Below are 27,936 nucleotides of genomic sequence, written 5' to 3' on the forward strand. Positions count from 1 at the left end.
AAGAGCTGAAGGAGGCTGCAGTGAAACTCTGAGAGCATCACCAGAGAAGATACAAAGAGTCTGCTGATGTCTGTGGGTCAAAGACTTCAGGCAGTCACTGACACCAAAGGATTTCCCACTAAATATTAAATATGATGAATTTGCTTGACTTTGTGTATCTGTCCAATTACTTCTGAACCCCTAAACCTTCGGCACTGGGTCATATCTCCCACATGGTTTATCTGTATCGATGTAAACCTTCTAGAATTAAAGCAGAGACCTGGCACTTTCATGTAGTATCCATTATTTTATTTCACATTGAATGTGCTAAAGCTCAGAGCCTGAAGAACAAAACCTGTGTAACTGTCCAAATACTTCCAGTCTGGACAATATGATCAATACTATGTAATCTATAATTAACCTGGCTGTGACCTTCAGAATAAAAGCACTTTGGGGATAGATGGTGTTAATATCCTTAGGTATTTATATAAACAGAATAAAAACACAGATGAATCATCCGCAATCAAACTCTGATTAATAAAACTAATTAACTTTATTTATATAACACATTTCAAACAAAGTTACAATGTGTTTTACAAAGGAAAACAAAATTAAAACAAATCTGCACCACCATTAAAAACGATCCAACAAATAAAAGTACAGGGAATAAAAACTGAGATAAAAACAGTAAATCGAACACAAAAAACACAGTGGAGTAGGAAAAATTGAGCTTTGACATTAATAAAAGGCCTTTTTTAAAATGATGAGTTCAAGAAGTGATTTAAAAGACGTTACTGATTCTGCAGTGTCAGAGTCCAGATCTGTAAAAACCAGGTCTCCTTCAGTGCTGATCCAGATTCGACTGATCCCAGAGACTTAAACTATGAGATGATTCAAATATAATCATTAGAACCTTAGCAATCAGCTGTAAAACTGAAGAGAAAACAGGACTGACATGATCTCGTCTCTTTGAGATTGTTAAAGCTGAGTTTTTTTATAGACTTAAAACATGAGATAGTTTCTTGTCTTGAAACCTTGATTACACACTAAAAATCACTGGGTAAAACTGAGCCGGTGTGGTGTTGGCACTATACCGACACCACACTGGGTCAAACCCTGAACTGTTTTTCAATCCATACATCTATATTTATTTAGTTTTGTACCATGTGGCCCTCAGGAGGCTCTGTAAATCATTAAGAATCAAGGACATAAAATCAATAAACATAATGATTTTCTCTTGGAAGTCATTAGAGATAATCACAAATTACGAAGTTGTGTTCATTAACTCTTGATTGATTTCTAACTAACTACTAAATAAAAATATATGTTCTTAGCTCTTTCTCTCTCTTATCTCTCAGTAACTTCTTTAAATGGAATCCTGCGGTTCATTCTGATAAAAGGAGACAGTCGATCATCTTTGTTTCTCAAACCAAACATGATCTTTGTTCCTTCAGATATCATCATTGTCATCTTGTTTAAACATTTTGAAAGGAAACACATTTAATTCATCATGTCTCAATATTTTTCTTTACGTATTTTTTCTTTTTATAAGATTATCTTCGTTTGATTGATGAACTCTCTTTATTTTATGTGTTTTCATTGTCATTTCTTTTTTTTGTATTTTGCTAAGTCATATTGTGTTTATTAGTTACGTTTTTCTTTGGTTGCGGGGAGGTTTGTTGTATAATTCTGTGCCTTACCTCTTCTCACTTCTGTTTCTATCATCTCGTTTTGTCTTGTTTTTGTGTGGAAAAAAAAATCAGCAACGGTGGAGAGTAACTAAGCACATTTACTGAAGTACTGTACTTGAATACAATTTTTGAGGTACTTTTACTTTACTTAAATATTTCTGTTTTCTAGTATTTTGTACTTGTATCCCACTACATTTATTTAATAGCTGTGGTTACTGGTTAGTTTACAGATTAAAAATGTCATCTAAACCTCTGAAAGGAAAATCCTGCATAATGATCACTTTTGGCACTAGGAAGTATTTTTGCTGATAAAAATATAGTAAAAATAAACTTGTGTTTAATAGCTGACAAGGAGACACAGACTGCAGTGAAGAGTAAAAAAAGATCTCTTTTCCTAACCACTTTTCCTTGACCTGGATGAAACATCGTGAGGTCAACGAAAGATGTGCAGGAAAATTCATCAGGGGAAAACTGCCGCAGTGCTAAGAGAATCCTACTGCCCTTACACCAAGCTCGGTAATTATTGACGTGGGTCTGCCGTGGTGAAACTACAGTGTTCAGAAGATGGACTTTGTCCCCGTGTGTTCTCACCTTGTTTTTTAATGCAGGCTATATGAACGGGGACAGCCCAGTGAAAAATATCACTTCATTACCAAGGCTGGAATTGAAATGAAAAAGGAATAAAGGTTACCAGTCACAGAAGTGAAACGAATTGGTTGTCACGTTGAGATGGTCGCTCACACTCACCCCCCTGCCCATTCATATTTATCATGAATCCCAATTAGTCTGATTGTATGGAAATTGTTGTTAAATTTATGCAAACAGGCTTAACACGTTAGGCCTACGCGTCTACTACTGTACATGTCCTCATACTTAAGTTTCATACATGCTGAATTAAAAGAAATCTGGCTGAAAACGTCTCATATCACTTTTTCTTGAAAGACAGACAGAAGGACCTCTGCATATCAAAGCTTAAGAACCACAATTTTCAACTCAGTAAACACCTTGAAATGTTGACTTGATTGTGCTTTGAAGTTGTTCTGGCTGATACAGGCTGTGGATGTGTTATGTGACAAAACAGTTGCTTCTCCAAAGATAATAGGCTACTATCATCTACCCAGTTGAGTGGTATCTATCCTGATGAGTCTGTCTTCAGTTAGTGGCCTATAAATGGGCAGCTGGGGAGTATCAGAGTTAAAGAGCAAAATGGGAGATATGGAGCTTGCTGCTGCTGTGCCAAACCAAAGACACATTCACCGGGGGAGGGTAGGACTGCAGAGGCTCATGGCAGTAGGGTGAACGTGCTTAAACTGGACATATCGACAAAGCATAACTTAAGTTGCTTATCTAATGTGTTCCTAGTTAGAATATAGCCATTATGTTTTGCCTTACATACGATAATTCATCATTAGGCTTAAAAATGAAAAAAACGATGACAGTGCCCCCATCCACAGGGCAGGAGGGGTCACTGGTCAACTGTTTGATGAGTATGAAAAGGATGTGTATCATGTTATGGCTCGCCAAGGTGACGTAGGTGGTTGTCCAGGGTGCAGAATGTCGGGGGGGGGGTGCCACAAGAGAAATGTAGTACACCCCCTGAATTGTCAGTGACAAGTTGACAACGTGATGGAATAAACACTGCTGCTCTTCACAGTTTTTCATCTGCACTGCCTGAGCACTGACAGTGTTGCATGATGGGAACCATCTGATGCTCACTTGTGCATCCCTCATCCCGGGTCCAGAACTTAACACTTCCTGACTGATGTCAAATGTTAGATTGGATCAGCTGGAGGTACACTTCCGTTATTATTAGATCAAATTAATTCATTTCATAATGAGAAGGTCCAAGCCTTCAGGTGCGCAAGGACAAAAACGGAGTAGAGATTGAGTTTTGTGTGTAATGTTTGTGTGTAAACTTGTAGTAGCTAGCTAGCTGAGTAGCAATTGAGCTAATGCTAGATGATGATTCTATGATAGTTGCTAGACTAAGATACAGCTTGAAGGATATGACTCAGATCCTTTACTGAGGTAAAAGTACATAAGTATTAGCAGCAAAATGTAGTTAAATATTAAAGTAAAAGTACTGGTTTGGTCCCTCTGACTGATGTATTATTATATCTTACATTATTGACAACACCTGTGACTGAAGAACAATTAATTAGTGATATTCCTAAAGGCTGGCAATACAACAACGCTAAACATGAATATATATAACTAATGCAATGATCGTTTTGTTTTTGTGAACAGCCTAAGGTGCATCACTTTAAATGCTGCGGCCGCAAGTAATTGTGGGACGGCCTTATCTCCTTTCCTTTAGTAAAGGATGGTCCAGTGTACCCTATGCTAAAGGTGATAAGATAAGAACCACTGAAGCTCCTTTCCTCAGCATTTAGAGAATTCAACCAACTGTCATCATGGCTGCCACTTGGATACTTCTGGGTCATTTCACTCAGTGAGGAACCTTCTTAAGCAAAAAATACCATTCGACCACAGTCTTTGTCTTCTGGAGCTGAGAAGAGTTTATTGTGTGTGGATGAAACGGAGAAACCTGCTGTCTGAACTTTTCATTTACCTTTATTTTAAAGATCTCAATCAGAGACGTCCCGATGGAGCTCTGAATGTGATCTCACTGCTGTTGTTACTCGTGTTGTTCAACCAAAGTTTTCATTATAAAAAGTCTTCAGTTCAGATCCAGAGTGACGTCAAGTGCCATGTTGTTGTATCTCACAGGGAAAAGGAGTGTGTCTGATGTGAGTAAACTGTAATCTTTAAAAAAAATCTGTCAGTCGGTGCATCCACTGCAATGTGTGATGCAAAGTGTAAAAAGTTAATGTGAGTACTGAGGAAAGCTTTCTCTGAAACCTGATGACTGATGCACATGTAGGTCAGACTCCAATGGTCCTGAGGAGACTCAGCGTCCAGATGTTGCTCAGTCAGAGTCGAGGGAGGGCAGCGTGCTGAAGTGTATTGGTGCAAGTATTCTGATTTTTTTTTCGATGTTGCGTTACACCCCTCCTCTCCTTGTCCCTGTCACCCAACAAATCCTTTCTTTTATTGTTGCAAGCAGCGTGAGCTTTTTATCTGGTTTCTTGTAATATTAGTCTGCAGGCCTGTCAATCTGTTGTGTCAGGAGGTTTGGAGTCAGTCGGCCTCTCCTGCATCACCAAAATAAATGTCAAACCCATCTTTTAACCACCAGCAGCTTTTAAAAAGTGTGTTACTGTGCTGACTGTGACTCTGTGCTGTCAGTGGAGTTACACTGATTTCTTTACGCTTTCCTTATCTGCTGTTTTTATTCTGTCATACTGTTCCACTGACATAACGTCACATGCTGCTTTCCAGGTGTGATTCACTGTGTTGTAAGAGTGTCAAGAAAAGTCCTTTTGTACAAAAATTTAGCCAGGTGTAACTGTAATGCTGTGGTTTTATTGGATACATAAAAATTGTGCACTAAAAATATTGTGAAGGATCAGGATTCGGAAGCTTCTCACAAAAATTAATGTTAATACTGTTGAAATAAAATCACAACAACATTTCCCATGATCATTTTTAATTATTAATTAATGCCAAAACAAAACAGAAAGGGCCCATCGATGGACGTCAGATACCCGTCCAAGAAGTTTCCTCTTGCTACAGGACTGCACTAACAGCAGGTGGAAGTTAAATATCTAAAGATGACATGTTGAGAAAACTGAACACAATCTGCAGTTTAAATCAATTCACCTTTAAATTCTGGATCCGCGGTAGGTGAATTCAGTCACCATGGCTATGTGTTTTGTTCTCAGTTGTAACAGTGAAGGCCTGACCTGATTCACATCACTGACTGACCTTTTCTCCCTGGCCACAGCAGCACAGGCTCATGGGTAATGTAGTATTTAGAGACATAGAAGGCTGATTAGTCAGAAACAAAGTGTAAATAATTCAAATTGGTGTCAGAACATAAACCTGTCTGACTGTTACATTATCCAGTAGAGTTTCATTGTGCAGTAACATTCAGGAGATTAAAGAAAAATCTGAAATGAAAGCGCCCTCACACTTCACTACTCCATTGGCTCTGACTGTGTGATTTGGCAGTGTCTGATTGGTCAGAGGGCATTGAGGCCAGTCCCTTCTGTTTCCTTCAACTCTTTTAAAGCCACACTCTCCTTTGAAACCACGCCCGCACGAGAGACGACGTCATCATCTGAGACAACACTCTCTTGTAAGGACACACCCTCTTTCTGTCGGGAGGCGGGGCTTCTCCCGGACCTGTAAAAGATGAACAGTTATCATTGGCTAATATTTCTTTATTTTTCAGTTATTGAGCAGGAAGGAGGTAAACAAGACTAGTTGAGTAACTAGCTTAACAACTTGTTAGCATTAGCACCACTCTGCTCTGTGATATGTAGTTGGGGAATCTTAAAAAAAGCTAAGTGTTATGGTTAATGAAGTTATTGAAGCTAACATTGCTAATGAAGCAAGCTGTTATCCATCAGCTCACCATTTCTCCTCCACATCCTCAATGGTGTCAGGCAGTGGGACGTTCAGTGTCTCTGGCAGGAAGCAGGCAAAGCATCCGGCCAACACTGCTGCCCCCCCATACACCATACTGGGCAGAGCAGGGAGTACCTGGGAGAAGAAGTCCATTAGTACTACTGGTAATACCTCCTCTCTTCTATTATTTCTACGCTTTGATTTGACTCACATTCAGGACCAAACTGCAGCTGAAGTTTTGATGAGCCCTGCTGAATGTTATAAGACCAGTCTTTATGCTGATGATTTGATGTTATGAATGTTATAAGATCAGTCTGTCTGAGAAGCTTCTCAGTCATCCACCTCATGGTATTTGTACGTGCTATACAGGGGCAACTGGACTTGCTTGAGGTTCTTGAAGACGTTTCACCTCTCATCAGAGAGGCTTTTTTTAGTTCTAAGTGAATGATGGGGAGTCCCAGGCATTTAACCTCTTGTGGGGTTGTTAATACCCTGAGAGTCATTCAGGTCACATGTGAGTCATTGACACAATCAACCATCATGTGAGTTGTTAGGGTCACGAGTCATGGTGTGATTGGGTGTTAAGCTGCCTGGGGAGGATTCCCCAAGATAAACAAGGCAGGAGCCCAGCTCAGACCCATCATCAGTAAGATCCACTCGGTTACCCACAATACTACAAAACACCACTTAAAACAACATCAAAAACTCTCAGGATTTTGCCAACAAGGTTAGAAAAATAAAACTGGACTTAGAAGATACCATGGTATCCTACACTGTCACTTCACTCTTCACATGCATTCCCACCCTGGAAGCAGTAAAGACTGTAAGGAAACAACTGCTACAGGACAGCATTCTGTCAACAGAACCAACTTCAACCCTGACTACGTGTGCCCCGTTACACTTCTGCCTGAATACCACCTATTAGTAATACAATGAGGACTTCTACAGACAGAGGCACGGCTATGCCATGGGCTCAAGGTGTCTCCAGTAGTGGCCAGTCTCTATATGTAAGAGATAGAGAGCAGAGCCCTGATCTCCTTCACAGGAACTGCTCCCAGCCACCGGTTTCGGTACATGGGCGACATCTGGGTAAAAAAAAACACAGGAAGTGAAAGCATTCACGGAACACATCATTGTAGTGGACAACAACATAAGGTTCCCTCAGGGGGATGTCAGAGGAAATTGTCTGGCCTACTTGGACTGAGCACTGCACAGTGAAGATGACAGAAGCCTCAACATTGAAGTATACAGAAAACCCACACACAGATCAATATTTTGTGTTTGGTTTTCACCACCCACTGGAATACAAACTGGGAGTTATCAGAAACCTACACCATCAGGCTCAGAACATGCCCACAAGGGCCGAGGGGAAAGAGAAGGAGTAAAAACACATCAGAGAAGTACTTAGATCGTGTGGTTACCAAAACCGGACTTTCATCAATACCACAGAAAGATAGACAGCAAACAGAGAAGAAAAAAACAAGAAAAGGAACAACACAGTTATCCCTTACATTGCGGGAGTATCTGAAAAAAACAGAAGCCATCTACATCAAACTGGAAGGACCATCACTAAACAGAGGCGGTGGTCTACCACACCACTTGAGATCCCTCCCCAGGTAGCTGAACACCCATTCACACCATGACTCATGTGACCTTAACGACCCACACTATGGCCGGATGGGTCAACGACTCACGTGACCTAAATGAAAAAGGAAAAGAAATTAAAGGAAAATCCTGAACAGTGAGTCGAGAAACAGGATGAGGATCCGCCCATCCATAGGTCACTGAATGGTTTTATGAGTATGAAAATGATGTAAATCATATGCTGTGGCCTTCACAGTCACCAGATCCGAACCCAATTGAACACCTATGGGAGATTTTAGACTGACGTGTTAGACAGCGCTCTCCATCACCACCATCAAAACACCAAATGAGGGAACATCTTTTGGAAGAATGGAATTCATCCCTTCAGTAGAGTCCAGAGACTTGGAGAACCAATGCCAAGGTGCCCTGAAGCTGTTCTGGAGGCTGGTGGTGGCCCAACACCTTAATGAGACACATTAAGTTGGTTTTTCCTTTAATCGGTCACCCATCTGTATATTATTTCACAAATCAGATTCAGACTCTTTCTCTTTCTCAGATGTGATGGATCTCCACCTCTCACTAACAAAACCACTACTCTGTAAGTGTGTCATTGTATTTAAATTGATGGTATGGATTACATGTACATGAATAAAGAGTTTTCAGACGACAGTCATTTTGGTTTAACAAGGTTTGTATCATTGATGTCACCTCATCCAGGATGAGGACGGCGGGTGCGGCCATGCTGCCGACTCTCGCCATGGTGGAGACGAAGCCCATTCCTGTCTGCCTGATAACACACATACATCATGTGATCAGTACACTCACAGATCTATAGATTATCACGAGTGGGTGAGATTCTAACATGCCTTGCTGTAGGGCAGTGTGTCAGTGGGAACCTGTCAGGATTTGAACCTGCAGCCCCCAGTCTCACTTGATGGTACTGATTAAATGTATTGTACTCTGACATGCCTTGCTCAAAGGTTAAGTCTCACCTGATGATGGTGGGGTAGAGCTCTCCAGTGTACAGGTAGATGGTGGTGAAGGATGCCGAGGTAAAACCTTTACCAAGACACGCCAACGTGGTCCTGATGGTCTGCATGTCTGTGGTGGTGGGGGGTTGGGGTTAGACAACTCTATCACAGTGAGACCTTTAAATGTCTGAGGGCCAGACCCAGTTTTAGGCTTCAGGTCAGATTAGGTTCAGGGTTAAACACTTGATTATCATGGTTCATGTCAGTGTTAGAGGACACAGAATACATTACATTAATGAAGTCTCTCACAAATATCGAAACACAATAATGTATATGTGTGCCTGTGTGAGTGTGTGTGTGTGTGTGTGTGTATTGTGTGTATTAACAGTGTGTAGTATTGATACCTGTGTGTATTTTTGTGTACTTTTTACCCAGATATATATATATATATATATACACATACACTATATAGGTATAGTGTTTTGGTATGTATTTCTGTTACCTGTGTGTGTTTTTGTTACCTGTGTGAGTGTATTATTATGTATTGTTCTGTGTGTATTTTTGTGCACTTTTCACCTGTGGGGACAAATATGTTGGCAAAGATGATGAAGGCTGACAGGAAGAGACAGGTGGCCTGAGAGACCCGCCTTCCGAGGTAACTGAGCATCCCGAGAGCCAGCAGTTTGGCGGGAAAATCTACAGCTCCAAAGATGATCTGCATCAGGTATATACTCACCTGGAACAATCAACATCCATCCGGGAGAGCTCAGTATGAACAAGCCAACAGGAGGATGACACAGGATAAACTAGTCAATAGGAGGAGAGGGTGGGTGAAAACTAAATGGAACACAATTTCAACATGGGCCAGATGGACAGGAAAACTGTGTAACCATGGTAACCTTCCAACCTCTATTTGTTATCCTCCCTCAGGTATCTGAACCTCAGGTATCAAGTGAGTGAGGTGTACAGGAAGTTGTTAGAGGCTTTTTTAGCATGTAGCATTGCTAATCAGGTAACTCACCCCGAACTTCTGCAGGTCCATTGCCAAACCATAGTACGCAAAACTGGTGGAGAACCTGTAGACAGTTAGACAGAAAGGTGGACAGGAAGGAAGCTAGACAAGCAGACAGGTCGATGGACAGGTGGGCAGGTAGATAGATTACTGAACCTCATGTGTTGTCTCTTTGGAAAAATAAAAAAGTATAATTATGTAAATAAAACTAAAAGAATAAATAAGGGAATACAGGTAGAGTAAAGGTGACTCAGGTAGACACAGTGTTTTTCTGACCAAACAGCTATAAGACAGATGGAGATGCGTCTCATCCCTCTGGTCTTCAGCAGGTCATACGCTGTGAACGATGAACGACTTGACTCAATCTCCTTATTCATGTGAGAGTGGAGCACCTGCAGGTCACATGGTACTGATTTCAACTGCTGATTGGACAGCACACATCTTCATACAAGTGACAGACAGACAGGTAGACAGACGAGTGGACAGACAGACAGGTTACCTCCAGTGTTAACTTGTTGATCATCTCTGGTTTTCCGTTGATTCGAGCAACTCGGTGTAGACTCTTTAACGCCTCCTCAGACCGACGGTTCAGAACCAACCAACGGGCTGACTCTGAGTACCACCTGACCAATCAGAGAGTAGAGAGATCAGAACCATCTGACCAATCAGAGAGCAGAGAGACATTCATTTGTTAGTCTCCACTGACCAGCTGTATGCGAAGAACAGGAACTGAGGAGCACAAATAACGACCTGCAGCTTCCTCCAGTCTCTCAGCCAATAGGCAAGCCCTGCCAGGATCATCTGACCAAAAGTGAAGAAGAAGGAGGTGAGCGTGCCAACTAATGTCCTGGCTTTGGTTGGGATCCACTCCACCTCTGAGGACAGACAGGTAGAGAGACAGGCGGACAGACAGGTTGATCCACATCTGAGGACACATTAACAGTTTGTTTCCATCAGAAACAACAGGGTTGTTAAAGATAAAACCTGCAGTTTAAGACAGGTATACAGGCAAATGGACAGACAGACAGGTAAACAGAAAGACAGGTACACATGTACATAGATATACAGGCAAACAGACAGACAGACTGGTAAAGAGGACAGGCATACAGACAGAGAGATAGACAGGTATACAGGTAGACAGACATGTATAAAGATAGACAGGTACTCAGTGAGACTCCATTGAGGATGACTCCGGACACCGCCATTCCACTCAGAAACCTAAAAATGCAATAGGCAGAGTATGAAGTGGAGAGGGCGGAGCTACAGCCGAGCACACCCAGTTGCAAGTATGACCAAATAAGGACAGACCGCCTCCCAAACCTGAGAGACAGAGAGAGACAGATTCAAACAGGTTGGATTTTACTGCAGACCAATGACAGATGCACAGGTACGAAGGAAAAAGACCAGATGAAACTAAAATATGGACACATTCATAAAAACGTGACTTTGTGCAGCAAACACTGGTCCAACACTTCACAGGTTTGCAGATTTAATGTTTATATGAATGTTTGTACTTTGAACAGGTGAGTCTCACCTGTCTGACAGGCTACCGAAGATGATGGCTCCTGTTAAAACTCCACCCATATAGATGGTCTGAATCATCTGTTTCAGAGGACGCAGAGAACAGACCAGATCCCACTGAGGGACAGACAGATTCAGAGAGACAGACAGGGGGAGGGACAGTGTGATTAATGTAAATTCAATCACTACAACCTCCTGCTAATGAACATCAGCTCATTAACCTCATCAATATTCATTAACCTCATTGTTAATAACGATCATAGCGCAGCTTTCTTCTTGTTACCTCGGAAACAGTGGTAGCGAGGAACTCGGAGCGGTCAAACGTCCATCCGTCCACACATTCTTCGGTCTGTAGCTGACTAATGTTAGCTGAGCTGTTAGCAGATAAAAGCTGCCACTGAGGCTCCACATACCTGGACAACAACAGGTGGAACAGGAAGTGATGTCAGACAAAGTTTATTCATTGATACAATTCAACATGGAGAGAAAAGAAGACCTGTTACCTCCTGCAGCGGTGCAGTCTATTTCCTGCAGAGTCCAGAGGAATGAAAGCTTTCAGCAGCTGCTTCTCATCCACCTGAAACAACCAATCACATCCATCAAGTTACCAGTTGGTGACACAGGTTCCCTGGTGGTGAGACTGGTTAACTAGTGGTGAGACAGGTTACCTGGTACTGCGACAGGTTGTACAGGCTGTGATTGGCCGGCAGGCTGCAGTGGTGGGCGGGGATTCCTGAGACGAAGTTGTTCATCAGGTTCTGACTCGCCATCATCAAACCAGGTAAACTGATCAGTGTCACATGGATCCACTGGTACCTACCGAACCCACCAATCTCACCATTGCAACAGGGGTTGAGCGGGGCGGGGGTGGGGGGGGGTCATATGTTACACACCTGCATGTCACATCTGGTCTACCTGGGCAGGTGGCTTCAGATTAACTAAATGATGTCAGTTTACCTCAGTGTCATGTAATACATGACACAGTAATCGGGTTACATGTCATAGTAATCTGATTACATGACACAATAATCTCATTACATGACACAGCAATTAAATTACATTAGTAGTAATCTCACCTCCTCCAGCAGGTCAGCGAAGCCCATCTCTCTCTCTGTTTGATTTCTTTAATGTCGTTTTAATACTTTTACTTTTAAAATATTTTCTAAAACAGTTTATTCATGTTTTTATTCCACTGTCACAGTCAGACAAAGGCGTTCATTTAATAATAATAACAATAATAACATTAACAGATTAGTGTTTTCAAGGTTTGAGCTTCAGTTCCTTCAGAAAGAACCTGAGAATAAAATGAAAGAATAGAACAATAATCACATTTGTATGAAAGTTGCTCTTTAAAAACATGGACTTATTTGAAAATTAAAAAACATTTAGGTCATAGGTCAAACTGCAAAACACCTAAACTATCCAAACCTTCTCCAAACTCTCCCAAACCTCACTTCACTGCACGCTCCGGTGTTTCTCTGTGATATATGTCTGTGATATCTCTACAGAATTCAGCAGGAGTTTTGCAACAGTGGTTTTACAGTGCACTCTAAAAAGGTGAAATATTTGCATGGAGTCTGGTGAGAGTTCTTAAAGGATTACTGCGGCTGCGGCTGAATGAAAACAGAATGAAAAGAGGATTTTCTCTGTAAATCAGTGAAAACGTACTTACAGTCTGCAGGCTGATGGATGACTGGACGGGTGGAGGAGTGGACCGATGGACGGACGGATGGACAGGTGGATGGACAGAGGGAGAGAGAGGTCTGGAGCAGCAGTTGACTAGTTGACTTTAAAAAGAAGAGAGAAGTCAGCATCAACTCTCTTTCTGTCTCTCCCTCCTGTCTTTTTTCTGCTCAGTGGTCAAGAGACCCTTGTAACATGATTGACCACCCCCCTCGCTTTTTCTTGGCTCTACAATCATTTGTTGTTCAGTTAATGGTTGAGCTTAATCTCTCTCTCTCTCTTTCTTTCTCTCTCTTTTTTCCCTGTGAGGAAAAGCTTCAGTGCGATGTTGAGGATTAATAGATCAATAAATAAATCAATGTTTTGACTGATGTGAACAGATTTGATTCTTTCTGATCATGTTTTTCCATTTGATTAAAACATGTAATGTGAAATAATGAGTATTTCAATTCATTTTTTAAGCAAAAAAAAAAATTTTTGGTTTGTAAAATATTGACATTTGTTGTTTTCTTTTTTTGGTTCTCCGGTAGTAAACTGAAAACTTTGAGGTTTTAGACAAAAGCAAAAATAAAAGACATATTTCACTTTTTTCTGACATTTTATCGACCAAATGATTAATGGGTTAATAGAGACAGTAACTGGCAGATTAATCAAATAAAAATAAAAAATGAAATAAAGATGATGGATCAATGACTTTGTTCCTGTTCAGAAACAAAAAGCTCATGAACACATTCTATGAATGTAGAAGTAGAAATAAGTGGAAAAACACAAGTTGTTAGAGTTTAAAACCTCCTCCTCACTTTCCAAACTCCTTCCAAACTTTTCCAGACCACCTCTATGTCTCTCCAGGCTTCTCCAGACCTCTCCAGGCTTGCCTGAGTTCCTCCTCCTCGTCTCAGTTTGTTTTCGTGTCCTCACTCCTCGCTGAGTTTTTCTCTCCTGGAATTCGTCCGACTGAGTTTCAGTCAACAAATGACTCAGTAGGGTTTAAACCCCGACAACACAGCAGCTGACATACAGGACCAAACTCAACACACAGATGCACGTTACGTGGGTGAAACACCTCCTGATGGGACTGATGAGGGAGAAGCTAAACGTCTAAAGTGAAATACAACTTTTCCACAGTGCTCTCGTTGTACAAATTCAGTTGTAAAGAGTCTTTCCATAGATGTTCATGAACTCTTACTTTATATTCCATGATCTTCAAAAATACAAAAAAATAAACAGCAATTCTGACATGTTGAAAAGTTTGGGCCCCCTACTAAATCTGTACTTAGTGACCCCCCATGGCAGATGTCACAGCCTGCAGACACTTTGTGTAGCAGCTCAGTGTCTTTCTGGTCCTGACTGATGAATCAGCCTCTTCCTGCAGATCACTTCAGGTTCTGAGATGTTTCAGCCTGTCCTGCACACACAGCAGGTTTAACATCCACCCACTGATGGTCGGTGATGTTCAGGTCAGGGGGGGCTGTGGGGGCCGCTCCAGAGGCTTCAGCTTGTGTTTCTTAAAGTGTTCATGGTGGATTTACGAGACCTGCTTTGGATCATGGGAAAGTGAGGACATTTTGTCCAGTCTTCACACCATCAAAAGGCTGTTTGAGCGTTCAGACCTGGTGTTAGGGTTCAGGTTAGAACCAGGTTTAGGTTAGGGTTAGAGTTAAGGGGCGGGAAATTCATTATGTCAATGAGTGCACTCACAAAGATAGAAGTACAAGTGTGTGTGTGTGTGTGTGTGTGTGTTAAGGGTGCAGCAGCGGGTCAGGTGACTGTGATCAGTGTGTCAGTGGGTGATTTATTTACCTGCTGCAGGTGAAACAATCATTGAAGTCAAAGGTCACCTGCTGTCACTCATTAAACCTCTTATCTCCACTCTGGGAAACCTCCCAGTGATTAGCCAGTTACACGACTTCATCGTGACTCAACATGTTGTTAGTTTGACTTTAAATATTTACATGTTGAACATTAACTCAATGCAGTTAAATGCTACAATTATTGTTGTAGACAGCTGTTGTTAGCATGTTAGCATAGTGTCCTTCACTGTGACCTGCTGGATCTGTCTGCAGACTCATCACTGGCTGTCAGTGTATGACATCACAGCATCTCCCCCTGATAAAATGTTTAAAATTTAAATGAAATTGTGACAGAACATTTCAATATTCAGATCTGCACAGAAACATGAAAATCTCTCTCAACCTTTCATGTTTTATTAACCCTTTAACTCCTGCCTTGTAAAAACTTCACTGCAAACCAAACTCCACTCGGGTTTTCACCAAATTCCAATTGTACAAATGTATCGTTTTTCTCACTAATGTTTCTTTTCATCAAATCAGACTGTGTTTGTTAACTCAAAGGGACTTCATGTACAAATTGTGAGAGCTTTTATTTTTACCTCCATCAAGTCAAGTCAGGTCAAGTCAATTGTATTCATATAGCTCCAAATCATAACAGAGGTTATATCAGGGAACTTTTCTTATAGAGCAGATCTAGACCAGACTCTTTATAGTTATATTTACGGAGACCCAACATTCCCCCATGAGCAAGCACTTGGTGACAGTAGAGAAAAAAGAATCCCTTGAACAGGTAGAAAAATACGGGGGGGGGCATAGCACAGTGCAGGTTCCACATGAAGATGTATAATAATAATAATAAAAATAAGAGGACAAAATCAGACTAGTAATATAACTAATAATAAAACTAATAACTGAAGCAGTGGGTGTTGAGCAGGATCATGGGGCAGTAGGTGGTTTGCAGTCACAGATCCAGACTCTGCAGCACCAGGGGCAGAAATACCTGCAGAAAGCAACAGGAGGAGAGAGGAGAGAGACGAGAAAGGACAAAACTACAAGAGAGATGAAGAGGAGGGGAGAGGAGCTTGGTGCATCATGGGAATTCCCCCGGCAGTCTAGGCCTATAGCAGCATAACTAGGGGATGGTTCAAGACCAGCCTGAGCCAGTCTTGACTGTAAGCTTCATCAAAAGGAAGGCGTTAAGCCGAATCTTAAACCTGGAGAGGGCGTCTGCCTCCCGGACCCAAACTGGAAGATGCTTCCGCAGCAGAGGAGCCGGACGACTGAAGGCTCTGCCTCCCGTTCTACTCCTGGAGACTCTGGGAACCACGAGCCGGCCTGCGTTCTGGGAGCACGGTGTGTCCGCTGGGGTCACGGGTTCTATGAGTTCTTGAAGATAAGATGGTTCCTGACCATTAAGGGCTTTGTAGCTGAGGAGCAGGATTTTAAATTCTAGTCTGGATTTTACAGGGAGCCAATGCAGAAAATCTAACAGGAGAAATATGATCTCTTTTCCTAGTTCCTGTCAGTACTCGTGCCGCAGAATTCTGGATCAGCTGGAGAGAATTTAGAGACTTGTTGGGACATCCTGATAATAAGGAATTACAATAATCCATCCTAGAAATAACGAAAGCATGAACTACTTTTTCTGCATCTTTCTGAGACAGGATGTTCCTGGTTTTTACAGTGTTACGTTGGTGAGAAAAGGCAGAGCTTGAAGTTTGTTTAATGTGGGAGTTAAAGGACATTTCCTGATCAAAGAGAACTCCGAGAACCTTAACAGTGGTGCCGGAGGCCGGGGTAGTTCCATCTAGAGTAACTATATCATTAGATAATGTGTTTCTGAGGTGGTGGGGGCCAAGTACGATAACTTCCGTATTGTCTAAGTTTAACAGCAGAAAGTTGCTGGTCATCCAGTACTTTACATCCTTAAGGCATGCTTGAAGTTTAGCTAATGAATTGGTTTCATCAGGTTTCATTGACAAGTACAGTTGGGTATCATCTGCGTAACAATGGAAGTTCATGGAGAGATTCCTAATGATATTGCCTAAAGGAAGCATATATAAGGTGCATAGAACTGGTCCAAGCACAGAACCTTGTTGAATTCTGTGACTAACTTTTGAGTATATGGAGGAATTATCGTTAACATGCATAAACTGAAATCAATCTGATAAATAGGACTTAAACCAGCTCAGAGCGGTTCCTTTAATGCCAATTAAATGTTCCAGTCTCTGTAATTGGATGTGATGGTCTGGATCAAGAGTAGGCTTTTTAAAAAAGAGGTTTAATTACAGCTGTTTTAAAGGACTGTGGTACATAGCCTGTTATTAAAGACATATTAATTATTTCTAGTAAAGAGGTGCTAACTAAGGGTAAAACTTCCTTAAGCAGCCTGGTTGGGATGGGGTCTAAGAAACAAGTTGATGGTATAGATGAAGACATTATAGAAGTTGATTGGAGAAAAACCAAGTATACACCACGTTTTGCAGATTTTTCTAAGATTCCTATGTGTGAAGATAAATTGGTGCCGGTTGAGGGCAGGAGGTGGTTCATTTTGTCTCTAATAGTTAGAATATTATAATTAAAGAAGCTCATGAAATCGTCTCTACTGAGAGCTATAGGAATACATGGATCAATGGAGCTATGACTCTGTCAGCCTGGCTACAGTGCTGAAGAGAAACCTAGGATTGTTTTTATTTTCCTCTATTAGAGATGAGTAATAGGCTGCTCTGGCATTACAGAGGCCCTTCCTATATGTTTTAACACTATCATGCCAGGCTAAGCAGGATTCTTCCAGTTTGGTAGAACGCCATATCCTTTTAAAGTGTTGGCATTGTTTGGTTTAATAAGTGTGTTTTTAAGTTAAACCATGGAGCTAAACTCCTTTGTTTTACTATCTTCTTTTTTAGAGGGTCAATAGAGTCCAGTGTCATTCTCATGGAACTTGCTGCACTATCAACAAGATGATCAATTTGGGAGGGACTAAAGTCAGCATAGGAGTCCTCTGTTATATTGTAACATGGAAGTGAATTAATTCTGATGCCATAAGTCAGAACGAGGTTGAGGGTCTGGTTATAACAGTGAGCGGGTTTATTTACACTCTGAGTGAAGCCAATTGAGTCTAATAATGAGATAAGTGCAGTTCTAAGGCTGATTATCAACATCCATGTGAATATTAAAGTCACCTACTGTAACTACTTTATCTGTACTAAGGACTAAACTTGATAAAAACTCTGAGAATTCAGATAAAAATAGTATGGGCCAGGAGCCAGTACACTAGGATTTAAAGTTTTCCATGATGGATGTGAGAGACTAAGAACCAGGCTTTAGAAAGAGTTATGATTGAGTTTACGTTTAGGGTTGATTATTAGGCTTGAGTTTGTCAGTGCATAAGACTGAACCCAGCCTCCTGGTCTCAGGTCTGGGTTGTCGTGGTTTTGGTCTACTAATAAACTCAATCAGATTTCTAGATATGACAGCTGCTCCATCCAAAGTGGGACGTATGCCGTCTCTCCTAATAAGACCAGGTCTTCCCCAGAGAGTCCGCCAGTTATCTACAAAGCCCACGTCGATTGCTGGACACCACCTCGACAGCCAGAGGTTGAATGATGACATGCGACTACATGTCGCATGTAGATTGGCTTACTCGGGTGTCATTACCTCCAACGTGAATAACAATCTTACTATATTTACATTTATCATTAGCCAGCAGTTTTAAACAGATTTCAGCGTCTCCCGCTCTGGCCCCAGGAAGTGATCTGACAATGGTTGCTGGTTTCGCTAACTTCATGTTTCTCCACAGAGCTGCCAACAACCAGAGCTGGTTTCTCAGCGGGTGTGTCACTGAGAGGGAAGAATCTGTTTGAAACATGGGCTTTTGCTTAAGGCTACGCTTCCTGTTACGGACAGTCACTCAGCCGCCCTGGCTTCCGGGCTGCCGAGGGGAGAGTAGGAGTTACGTGTGTTGGCTTGCACCAGCTAATGTGGGCTGGCAAATACAACAGCTAACGATCTGGTTTCCATGGTGCGGAGTCATTCTTCCCATTCACTGAGACTCACTTCCATCACTGCAAATAAACTACATTTACTATATGTACCATTATCACTAAAGGACGCAGAGATGTAACTAAACATAAGACACACAGAGCAGGAGAGTGAGCAGGAGAGAGAAGCATCGCTAACTGCTAAGCTAAAGTAACTAGCAGATCTGAATAGTGAGTAAACAACTGTGAATTAACAAGAAAAATGACTAAAGGAAGAAGAGAGCTGAGAGTGACTGAGCAGAACTAGTGTATGTTTGCATGTACAACGGTCAGCCGCTGTTTAAAGACAGCTAAATTAACTGGGGTAGAGGTAGAACAGGTAAACTTTCTTCCGGTCACTCAGAACCAGCAGTAACTGGAAATGACACAATACGCTCAACTCAGTACGTAGGCACGTCACGACCCTGAGAGTCCGGGCAATAAACTTTCTCAAATTTCAACTTTGAAGTGGTATTGCCCATTTAAACCTGATTGTTTGAGCTGTAAATTAAATGATGTGACTGTATGTATATGTGTATATATATCGTATATATACATACATACACACACACATACACACACACACACACACACACACACACACAAACACATATATATCTCCTCACCTCCTCTACATGGATGACATCAAGCTGTATGCCAGGAATGAGCGAGACATCGACTCACTGATCCACCTTAGCAGGATCTACAGCAACGACATCGGAATGTCATTCGGACTAGATAAGTGTGGTCGGATGGTATCAAAGAGAGGGAAGATGATCAGAACAGAGGGGGTTGAACTACCAGAAGGCAGCATTGCAGATGTTCAGGACAGTTACAAATACCTTGGGATCCCGCAGGCAAATGGGAGACTTGAGGAGGCTGCAAGGAAGTCAGCCACAGCCAAATACCTACACAGAGTAAGGCAGGTCCTGAAAAGTCGGCTGAATGGGAAGAACAAGATACGGGCCCATCAACACGTACGCCTTGCCAGTCATCAGATACCCCACTGGTATAATAAGCTGGCCAAAGAAGGAGATAGAGGCCACTGATATCAAAACAAGAAAGCTTCTCACAATACATGGAGGGTTTCGGCCCAAGTTCAGCACCCTGAGACTGTAGACTAAGCGGAACGAGGGAGGCCGAGGACTGGTGAGCATCAGAGCCACTGTCCAGGACAAAACAACCAACATCCAGATATAAAACAGGAAGATGGCCCCCAAAGATGAACTGCTAAGTGAATACCTCAGGCAGCAGAAACCTGATGATGCAGAGGAGGAGGAGGAACCATAGTGGAGGGACAAGCCCCTACACAGCATGTACCACCGACAAATAGAAGAAGTGGCTAATATCAAGAAATCCTGCAAGTGGCTGGGAAAGGCTGGACTGAAGGACAGCACAGAAGCACTAATCATGGCAGCACAAGAACAGGCACTAAGTACAAGATCAATAGAGGTGGGGATCTACCACACCAGACAGGACCCCAGGTGCAGGCTGTCCAAAGATGCTCCTGAGACAGTTCAGCACATAGTAACAGGGTGTAAGATGCAGGCAGGAACAGCGTACATGGAACGCCATAACCAAGTGGCTGGCATAGTGTACAGGAACATCTGCAATGAGTATGGGTTGGAGGTCCCAAGGTCACAATGGAAGACACCTCCTAAGGTGGTTGAGAATGACCAAGCCACGATCCTGTGGGACTTCCAGATCCAGACTGACAAACTGGTGATGGCTAACCACCCGGACATCGTGTTGATCGACAAACAACAGAAGAAGGCAGTAGTGATAGACGTAGCGATCCCGAGCGACAGCAACATCAAGAAGAAGGACCACAAGAGGATCGAAAAATACCAAGGGCTGAAAGATGAGCTAGAAAAGATTTGGGGAGTAAAGGCAACAGTGGTGCCAGTGGCAATTGGAGAACTGGGGGCTGTGACCCACATACTGGGAGAATGGCTCCAGCAGATTCCGGGTACAACATCTGAGGACTCTGTCCAGAACAGCGCAGTCCTAGGAACAGCTAAGATACTGCGCAGAACCCTCAAACTCCCAGGCCTCTGGTAGATGACCCGAGCTTGAGGAAGACACAACACCATCCCCCATGGGAGGGGGGTGAAAGGGAGAATTTCTATATTTATATATATACACACACACATATATATATACACACACACACATACAAACATATATATAGACGCACACACACACACAGACACACGTTTGTATGTATATATGTATATATATATATATATATATATATATATATATATATTTGTATATATACATACATATATATATTAACACAGAATCTCAGCAGACAAACAGTTAAGGCTGATTTAATTTATTCAACGAACAGTTTGTCCCTGAAGGCATCGTAGTGTTTCCACTGACATCTAACCGTCAGGACAAAGAAGCACCAAGCAGTTTTTATGAGAAAAAATGATCCAGACTGAAGCATAAATATCAAGCTAATTCCATTAAATACATAGTGTTCATATACATACATACATACACACGATACCTCATTGACTCATTTTAAAACATATCCACTAAATATAAAAAATAAAAATGTACATGAAGTGAAGAAGAATGTAAACTCTACAGCTAAAAACTTGAGTTTTTCAATGGAGTTCCTCGCTTGAACACCAGGCTGATATCAAACTGGAGTCGACGTTCAGACGAGTTGCGTTAAAAAACAAATCTTAAAGTTCATTGTGAGAAACATTTACAAAGTGGCTCGTCCAATCAGATGCGCCTGCTGCTTGCATCCTAGGCTGTAATTGGTGGATGATTCCACAGCGTGGTGAGAAACTCTTTGACCTGTAGAAGGAAACAGACTCCAGATCAAATAATACAATTTAAACTCATGAGCAGAACTGAAACACAGTAGAGTACAGTAGGAGAAAAAAGTTAAATAAAAACAAACCTTGTCAATAATGGCTTCCTGTTTGATGCGATCGTTCTTGAAGTCGTCTTCGACATCCAGAATCAGAACGGGTAGATCAGTCAGGTAATCGAAGTCCAACCTGAACATAGAGAATCAGATTAATAATGTGAACGCACCACTGAACATCACTGATGAAACCAAGGTCTGATGTTTACGCCTGAGGGACACCTTCATCTGAATGAATCCAGACTGATGTTGTACAATCAGACTGTATCGTAAACCGTATTGTAAACTGTTAGAGCCTGTATCTGAGACAGTATCGTAGACTGTTTTGTACTCTAATGACATCTCACTTTCATGTTGTTCAAACTGAAGAAATGTTTGGACAGCTCCTTAAAATAAATAAATAAATAAATAAAAAATCGTATCTAATAAAACATCTTCGAGGTTTTATGTAAAACCTGTTCAGTTTGAGTAAAACAATCACTGACTGGCGATTGGATGTCACTTTATTTCTCTGACGTGGATTTGTGATGGTGGAGATAAAATCCTGTCAGTCTGAGTTCAGCAGATCAAACCGTGGATTTGAAGATGGACTTTGTTCCGATAGAAACACTGTTCGATCATCTAATTAGATGCAACAGTGAATGATGTGCGTTTACACTGATTCAAAAAGAAACCTGAACCCCAGCAGAATAAATGACAGGGCTTCTGTACGTTCACAGAGTTCAATTTGAGACTTTAATAGACTTTGTTATTACCACAGAATGATATTTAATACCCGCTTCATGGTGATACCGACCAAATAACGAAACGTATCAGTGAAAACCAGCAGGGACAATAAGGCCCATGAGTTATTTACCAGGTTAGTGAATTTATTGACATTTATATCACTCTTTTTCATCGATACCCGGCTGTTTACAACAATAATTCCTAATGAAATCTGTTAACACCACCTGCATAAAAAGCAGAAAATGGATGGATGGATGGATTAACTTATAAAATATAACTGATTAATTTACATATTTTATGTCAGGTCAGAGGTCTGGGACAATAATACACTGACAGATATACTGATATATACAAAATATACTGGAAACCATTCAAACAGTTGTTGCTAAAAATCACATACAACAACATTTTATAAGCAGCATCACTGCCAAACAAATTGTTGGAGACGTTTTACAGCTTCTGATGCCTTTTGTTGAGAAAACTGAAATCAGTGCTTTTCAAGGCTTTTGATCAAACCCAAGATAGAAAACTTTCAGACTCCTCCCCAAACTCCATCTGCTGACTCATCCTTTATCAAACTCATGTTTGTTAACATGAAACCTGATATTTATATGAATTAATATGAATCTGCAGAGTTCAGCTCAGCACGAGTAGGTCTTATATTATTTCTGTTTTTTATGTTGACTCTTTAAACCCTGAAATGATGTGAAGGTTTTCTTCCTGCTACGAACTGAAACTTTCTTTAAAAAAAGAAAAAAAGAAAACAAAGAAAAAAAAGACTTGAATGTAAAAAAATAAAAAGATTTCTGGAGTTTCAATCTCAAGACATTGAACTGATTTCTAAATAAAAATACAGAACATTCCACTTAAAAACACTGTGTTACCTGAGGTTCCTGTGGTAGAGCCAGGCTTCATGTTTGAAGTGAAGCTGCTCAAGATACTCGAGAGGGATCCCCTGTTCCTCCTCCCGACCCCGGTGGAGCAACCGCTGCATACAGCGCTGCAATACACAAACAAATTCACAGGAACCCAAAGGCAGCACTAAAATAAACAGAGTATTAATCAGATACTCTGTAGGACAGATGTATTAATATCAGTAGTAGCAGCACTGGTAGTATTAGTAGTAGTAGTAACACTAGCAATAGTAGTAGTAGTAACACTAGCAATAGTAGTAGTAGTAACACTAGCAATAGTAGTAGTAGTAGCAGTAGCAGCAGTAGCAGTATCAGTAGCAGCAGTAGCAGTATCAGTAGCAGTAGCAGTATCAGTAGCAGTAGCAGTATCAGTAGCAGTAGTAGCAGCAGTAGTAGTAGCAGTAGTAGCAGTAGCAGTAGCTGTAACACTAGTAGTAGTAGCAGCAGTAACACTAGCAGTAGCAGTAGCAGTAGCAGTAGTAGCAGCAGCAACAGTAGCAGCATCAATAGTAATAGTAGCAGTAGTAGTAGCAGCAGTAACAGTAGCAGTAGTAGTAGCAGCAGTAGTAGTAGCAGCAGCAGTATCAATAGTAGTAGTAGCAGTATCAATAGTAGTAGTAGCAGTAGCAGTATTACCTGTGGCTGGGCTCTCAGGTAGATAATGGCGTCGAGGGCGATCTCAGGTTCGAACTGCTTCAGTAACCAGGTGTGCCAGTCCTGATAAACACTCCACTCTCTGTCTGACAGGTTACCACACTCAAACAGGTTGGACGCAAACATGTACCTGTACACACAGCACATGGTTACTGTAGTAATTTACACGTGTACCCATAGGTACTTCAGTAGAATTTAAAGGCGCCTGTTACCTAGCTACCGGTCTCAACTTGAATTACCTGTCTCAGGTGTGCAGTTACCTGTCTGAGTACACGGAGCGTTCGTAGAACTGGACGGGGTTTTCAGCCTGCTGAAGTTTGACTGACGGAGACTGAAGCTGAGAACGCAGTCTGCTGAGACACGCATAACTCTGCAGACAGACGGGTGAGACAGACACAGGTAGACAATCTTAGTGAAACAGCTCTACCTGATGGTCATCATCACCACCTGAGTGGGTGGGGTCAGGTGTAGTTACCTGGAAGGTGTAGGACCAGCGGCTGGGTTTATCGTAAAACATCTGCAGCAGGTTTCCCCCACTCTTCAGAGAGGAACTCAGCTCCTGCAAACACACAGGTAAACATCAGCACTTTATTCTGAAAGGACAGGAAGTGTGCTGACGGCTTAGTCTTACAGCGCTGCTGTTGTGTGACATCGTCAGTACAGGTGTGTTGTGATCAGATGCTGCGTGTTCACCTGGTAAATGTCGTCACTGTCATTCTGGACGTTGCACCACTTTCCAATGGGTTCGGGAATCACCTCCCAGTCCTCTGACGCCCCCTGCAGGAGACGCACAAACGTCGACTTTCCTGCAGCTGAGACACATAGAGACAGTCAGGTGAGACAGACAGGTGAGACGGGAGCTGGCGGAAGTGTCTGTATCTGCACTCGAACCCAGGCTGCAGGTATTTCGACAGTTTGAAGGTGAACGGAAACGTGAACGTCCTGCTTCTCTGTCAAATGATTGACATTAAAGCTGCTGAGGTCAAAACCAAAAGACACCTGCTGCTGCTAAACATCACAAACCCCACGATACAACGAACAACGCCAGAAATACCGACCATCAATTAATCATTAATCAAACTCCCTTCTCATCCTCAGCTGATTTCTATCACAGAAACCTGAAGATCTTTGGGTTTTGGACAGAACAAGACATGTGAAGACGTCACACTGGACTCTGGGAGACTGAGGCCCCCTTTGTTACTGATCAACGAATCAGTTAATAGAAAAACAGATTAATTTTTTCATTATCCGTTCATCTAAAGATTATTTTCCAGATGAATCGATTCATTGTTTGGCCTATAAAACGTCAGAACACGGTAAAAATGTTCAGACTCCAACATGAAGCGTTCAAACGTCCAAACGGTCTAAAACCCAAAGATCTTCATTTTACTGCCAGAGGGAAGACGGAAGACGGAAGCGGGAACCTATGCAGCATTAAAGCGCTTCCACGTCTTTCCTTTAAAAACCGACTGGTTTCTGGTTTCCGATCAGTTCTCTGTGGATTCATTGATTATTACAGCTCTGGCATCAGACCACCGATGGAGCCGTTCCGCAGCAGCAGGACCAGGACTTTGATGGTCACACTGATAAAACCTGGGGCCCTTCACTTTCAACGGGAGAGGGTCTTTAAACTACGGTCTGAGGGTTTGATCCAGCCCTGCATCGAGCTACAAACCTCACAGATTATTGACTATTGAGTACCCAACAGATCGATCTCCGGTCTGCGATCGTCCCTGTTTATCTGGCGGGTTTAATTTGGCGCCAATCTGCTCCTTAAAGGCGGGACGGATTTAAACCCTGGCTGAGATTAAAACTACAAGTCGTCCTTTGTCAAGGTTCTCGGTGTTCAGGAGGAGAACTGACAGTTTAACTGATTTAAACACAATCATCACAGCTCGTTAACCCACCCCTCCGCTACAGAAGTCAACGGAGATCCGTCCGGTTGGAGTCCGAACTCACCGATGTTTCCCTCGATGGAGATCTTCTTCTCTCTGCGGGAGAAGCTGACGCTCAGCGACGGATTGGTGGGAAGCCGGCACTGCCTCTTCGGTGGAGTCGCCATGTTTTAATAAGTCCGATCACGGTTAATGTACTTTGATTATTGATCTCCGCGCGCAGGGAAAGCGGCTGATCGTCGGCGAGCTGTTCCTACAATTAAATCCCGCGCGCAGACAGAGTTCCGTTTCCGGAGGCGGGGCTAAATAGGAGAAGAAATATTTTATTACAACATAGCGGAAGATATCTCACTCTGCCCCTATTTCCAAAAGTTATATAAAGAGGTCTCACTCTGCCCCGTTTCTAAAGTTAAAACTAAAGAGGTCTCACTCTGCCTCTGTTTTTAAGGTTAAAACAAAGATGTCTCACTCTGCTCCTGTTACTACTGTCAAAGCAAAGATGTCTCACTCTGCTCCTATGTCCAAAGTTTATATAAAGATGTCTCATTCTGCCCCGTTTCTAAAGTTAAAACTAAGAGGTCTCACTCTGCCCTTGTTTTTAAGATTAAAACAAAGATGTCTCACTCTGCTCCTGTTTTTAACGTTAAAATAAAGATGTCTCACTCTGCTCCTGTTTTTAACGTTAAAATAAAGATGTCTCACTCTGCTCCTGTTTCTACTGTTACAGCAAAGATGTCTCACTCTGCTCCTGTTTCTAAATTTAAAACTAAGAGGTCTCACTCTGCTCCTGTTTCCAAGTTTAAAACTAAGAGGTCTCACTCTGCCCCTGTTTCTACTGTTACAGCAAGATGTCTCACTCTGTTTCTAACGTTAAAACGAAGAGGTCTTACTCTGCTCCTGTTTCTAATGTCTAAACAAAGGCGTCTCACTCTGCTCCCGTTTCTAATGTTTAAACGAAGATATCTCACTTTGCTCCTGTTTTTACTGTTAAAGAAAAAGATGTCTCACTCTGCCCCTATTTCTACCATAAAGCGAAGATGTCTCACTCTGTTCCAGTTTCTAAGGTTAAAACGAAGAGGTCTCACTCTGCCCCTGTTTCTAATGTCTAAACAAAGGTGTCTCACTCTACTCCAGTTTCTAACGTTTAAACGGAGATGTCTCACTCTCCCCTATTTCTAAATTTAAAACGAAGAGGTCTCAATCTGCTCCTGTTGCTAAAGTTTATATAAGGATGTCTCACACTGCTGCGGATTCTGAAGGGGGGGACAAAAATACGGGAGAGAGAAGACGCCAAGTAAGTAACGAGCATTGATGAGATATGAAAGCATATGGATGGAGAGAGAAGAGGGAAGTCCCCCGGCAGTCTAGGCCTATAGCAGCATAACTAGGGGCTGGTTCAAGCCAAGCCTGAGCCAGGCCCTGACTTTAAGCTTTATAAAAAGGAAGATGTTAAGCCGACTCTTAAACCTGGAGAGGGCGTCTGCCTCCCGGACCCAAACTGGAAGATGCTTCCGCAGCAGAGGAGCCTGACGACTGAAGGCTCTGCCTCCCGTTCTACTCCTGGAGACTCTGGCAACCACGAGCCGGCCTGCGTTCTGGGAGCGCGGTGTGTCCGCTGGGGTCACGGGTTCTATGAGTTCTTTTTTCTGCCAATGCAGAAAATCTAACAGGAGAAATATGATCTCTTTTCCTAGTTCATTTCAGTACTCGTGCCGCAGAATTCTGGATCATCCGGAGAGAATTTAGAGACTTGTTGGGACATCCTGATAATAAGGAATTACAATAAACCATCCTAGAAATAACGAAAGCATGAACTACTTTTTCTGCATCTTTCTGAGACAGGATGTTCCTGGTTTTTACAGTGTTACGTAGGTGAGAAAAGGCAGAGCTTGAAGTTTGTTTAATGTGGGAGTTAAAGGACATTTCCTGATCAAAGAGAACTCCGAGAATCTTAACAGTGGTGCTGGAGGCCGGGGTTGTTCCGTCTAGAGTAACTATATCATTAGATAGTGTGTTTCTGAGGTGGTGGGGGCCAAGTACGATAACTTCCGTATTGTCTGAGTTTAACAGCAGAAAGTTGCTGGTCATCCAGTACTTTACATCCTTAAGGCATGCTTGAAGTTTAGCTAATGAA

General features: G+C 42.1%; 2 protein-coding genes across 5 annotated transcripts; both read right to left on the reverse strand.

Annotated features, from left to right (window-relative positions):
- Window positions 1-5,108: 5,108 nt before the first annotated feature.
- On the reverse strand, window positions 5,109-14,115 carry oatx (organic anion transporter X). 3 transcript variants are annotated; one of them, XM_040149550.1, is made up of 17 exons: window positions 13,715-14,115; window positions 12,904-13,018; window positions 12,308-12,525; window positions 11,900-12,064; window positions 11,735-11,808; window positions 11,515-11,644; window positions 11,245-11,348; window positions 10,876-11,030; window positions 10,417-10,585; window positions 10,210-10,333; window positions 9,987-10,102; window positions 9,720-9,774; window positions 9,435-9,504; window positions 8,720-8,828; window positions 8,436-8,514; window positions 6,151-6,278; window positions 5,109-5,918 (listed from the first exon to the last, which is right to left on the reverse strand). In XM_040149550.1, the coding sequence occupies exons 3-17, from the start codon at window positions 12,332-12,334 to the stop codon at window positions 5,756-5,758; spliced, it is 1,668 nt and encodes a 555-aa protein (XP_040005484.1). In that variant the 5' UTR covers window positions 12,335-12,525; window positions 12,904-13,018; window positions 13,715-14,115; the 3' UTR covers window positions 5,109-5,755. The 3 variants fall into 3 exon arrangements, with proteins under 3 accessions (XP_040005484.1, XP_040005482.1, XP_040005483.1); XM_040149548.1 differs by lacking the exon at window positions 9,435-9,504 and adding an exon at window positions 9,275-9,434 and having other exon boundaries at window positions 13,715-14,113; XM_040149549.1 differs by lacking the exon at window positions 9,435-9,504 and adding an exon at window positions 9,275-9,434 and having other exon boundaries at window positions 12,900-13,018; window positions 13,715-14,113.
- Window positions 14,116-21,045: 6,930 nt separating this feature from the next.
- zgc:110540 (deoxynucleoside kinase) lies at window positions 21,046-26,093 on the reverse strand. Of its 2 annotated transcripts, none has more exons than XM_040149678.1 (8): window positions 25,867-26,093; window positions 24,601-24,719; window positions 24,383-24,466; window positions 24,168-24,277; window positions 23,890-24,037; window positions 23,224-23,339; window positions 21,647-21,746; window positions 21,046-21,540 (listed from the first exon to the last, which is right to left on the reverse strand). In XM_040149678.1, exons 1-8 carry the CDS (start codon window positions 25,967-25,969, stop codon window positions 21,490-21,492), a joined length of 831 nt encoding a protein of 276 aa, XP_040005612.1. In that variant the 5' UTR covers window positions 25,970-26,093; the 3' UTR covers window positions 21,046-21,489. The 2 variants fall into 2 exon arrangements, with proteins under 2 accessions (XP_040005612.1, XP_040005613.1); XM_040149679.1 differs by having other exon boundaries at window positions 25,815-25,899.
- Window positions 26,094-27,936: the final 1,843 nt, after the last annotated feature.

Source organism: Xiphias gladius, chromosome 17 (assembly GCF_016859285.1).
Source record: "Xiphias gladius isolate SHS-SW01 ecotype Sanya breed wild chromosome 17, ASM1685928v1, whole genome shotgun sequence".
In the NCBI taxonomy this organism is placed as follows: Eukaryota; Metazoa; Chordata; class Actinopteri; order Istiophoriformes; family Xiphiidae; genus Xiphias; species Xiphias gladius.

Coding starts and splice junctions, on each gene's coding strand:
- oatx (XM_040149548.1), bottom strand. CDS start 12,334: ATGGGCTTCGCTGACCTGCTGGAGGAG. Junction 11,349..11,514: donor TCGCTACCACTGTTTCCGAG/GTAACAAGAAGA, acceptor TCTGTCCCTCAG/TGGGATCTGGTCTGTTCTCT. Junction 8,515..8,719: donor CTCTACCCCACCATCATCAG/GTGAGACTTAAC, acceptor GTGTGTTATCAG/GCAGACAGGAATGGGCTTCG.
- zgc:110540 (XM_040149678.1), bottom strand. CDS start 25,969: ATGGCGACTCCACCGAAGAGGCAGTGCCGGCTTCCCACCAATCCGTCG. Junction 24,467..24,600: donor ACAGTGACGACATTTACCAG/GTGAACACGCAG, acceptor GTGTGTTTGCAG/GAGCTGAGTTCCTCTCTGAA. Junction 24,038..24,167: donor CGCTCCGTGTACTCAGACAG/GTAACTGCACAC, acceptor CTGTGTGTACAG/GTACATGTTTGCGTCCAACC.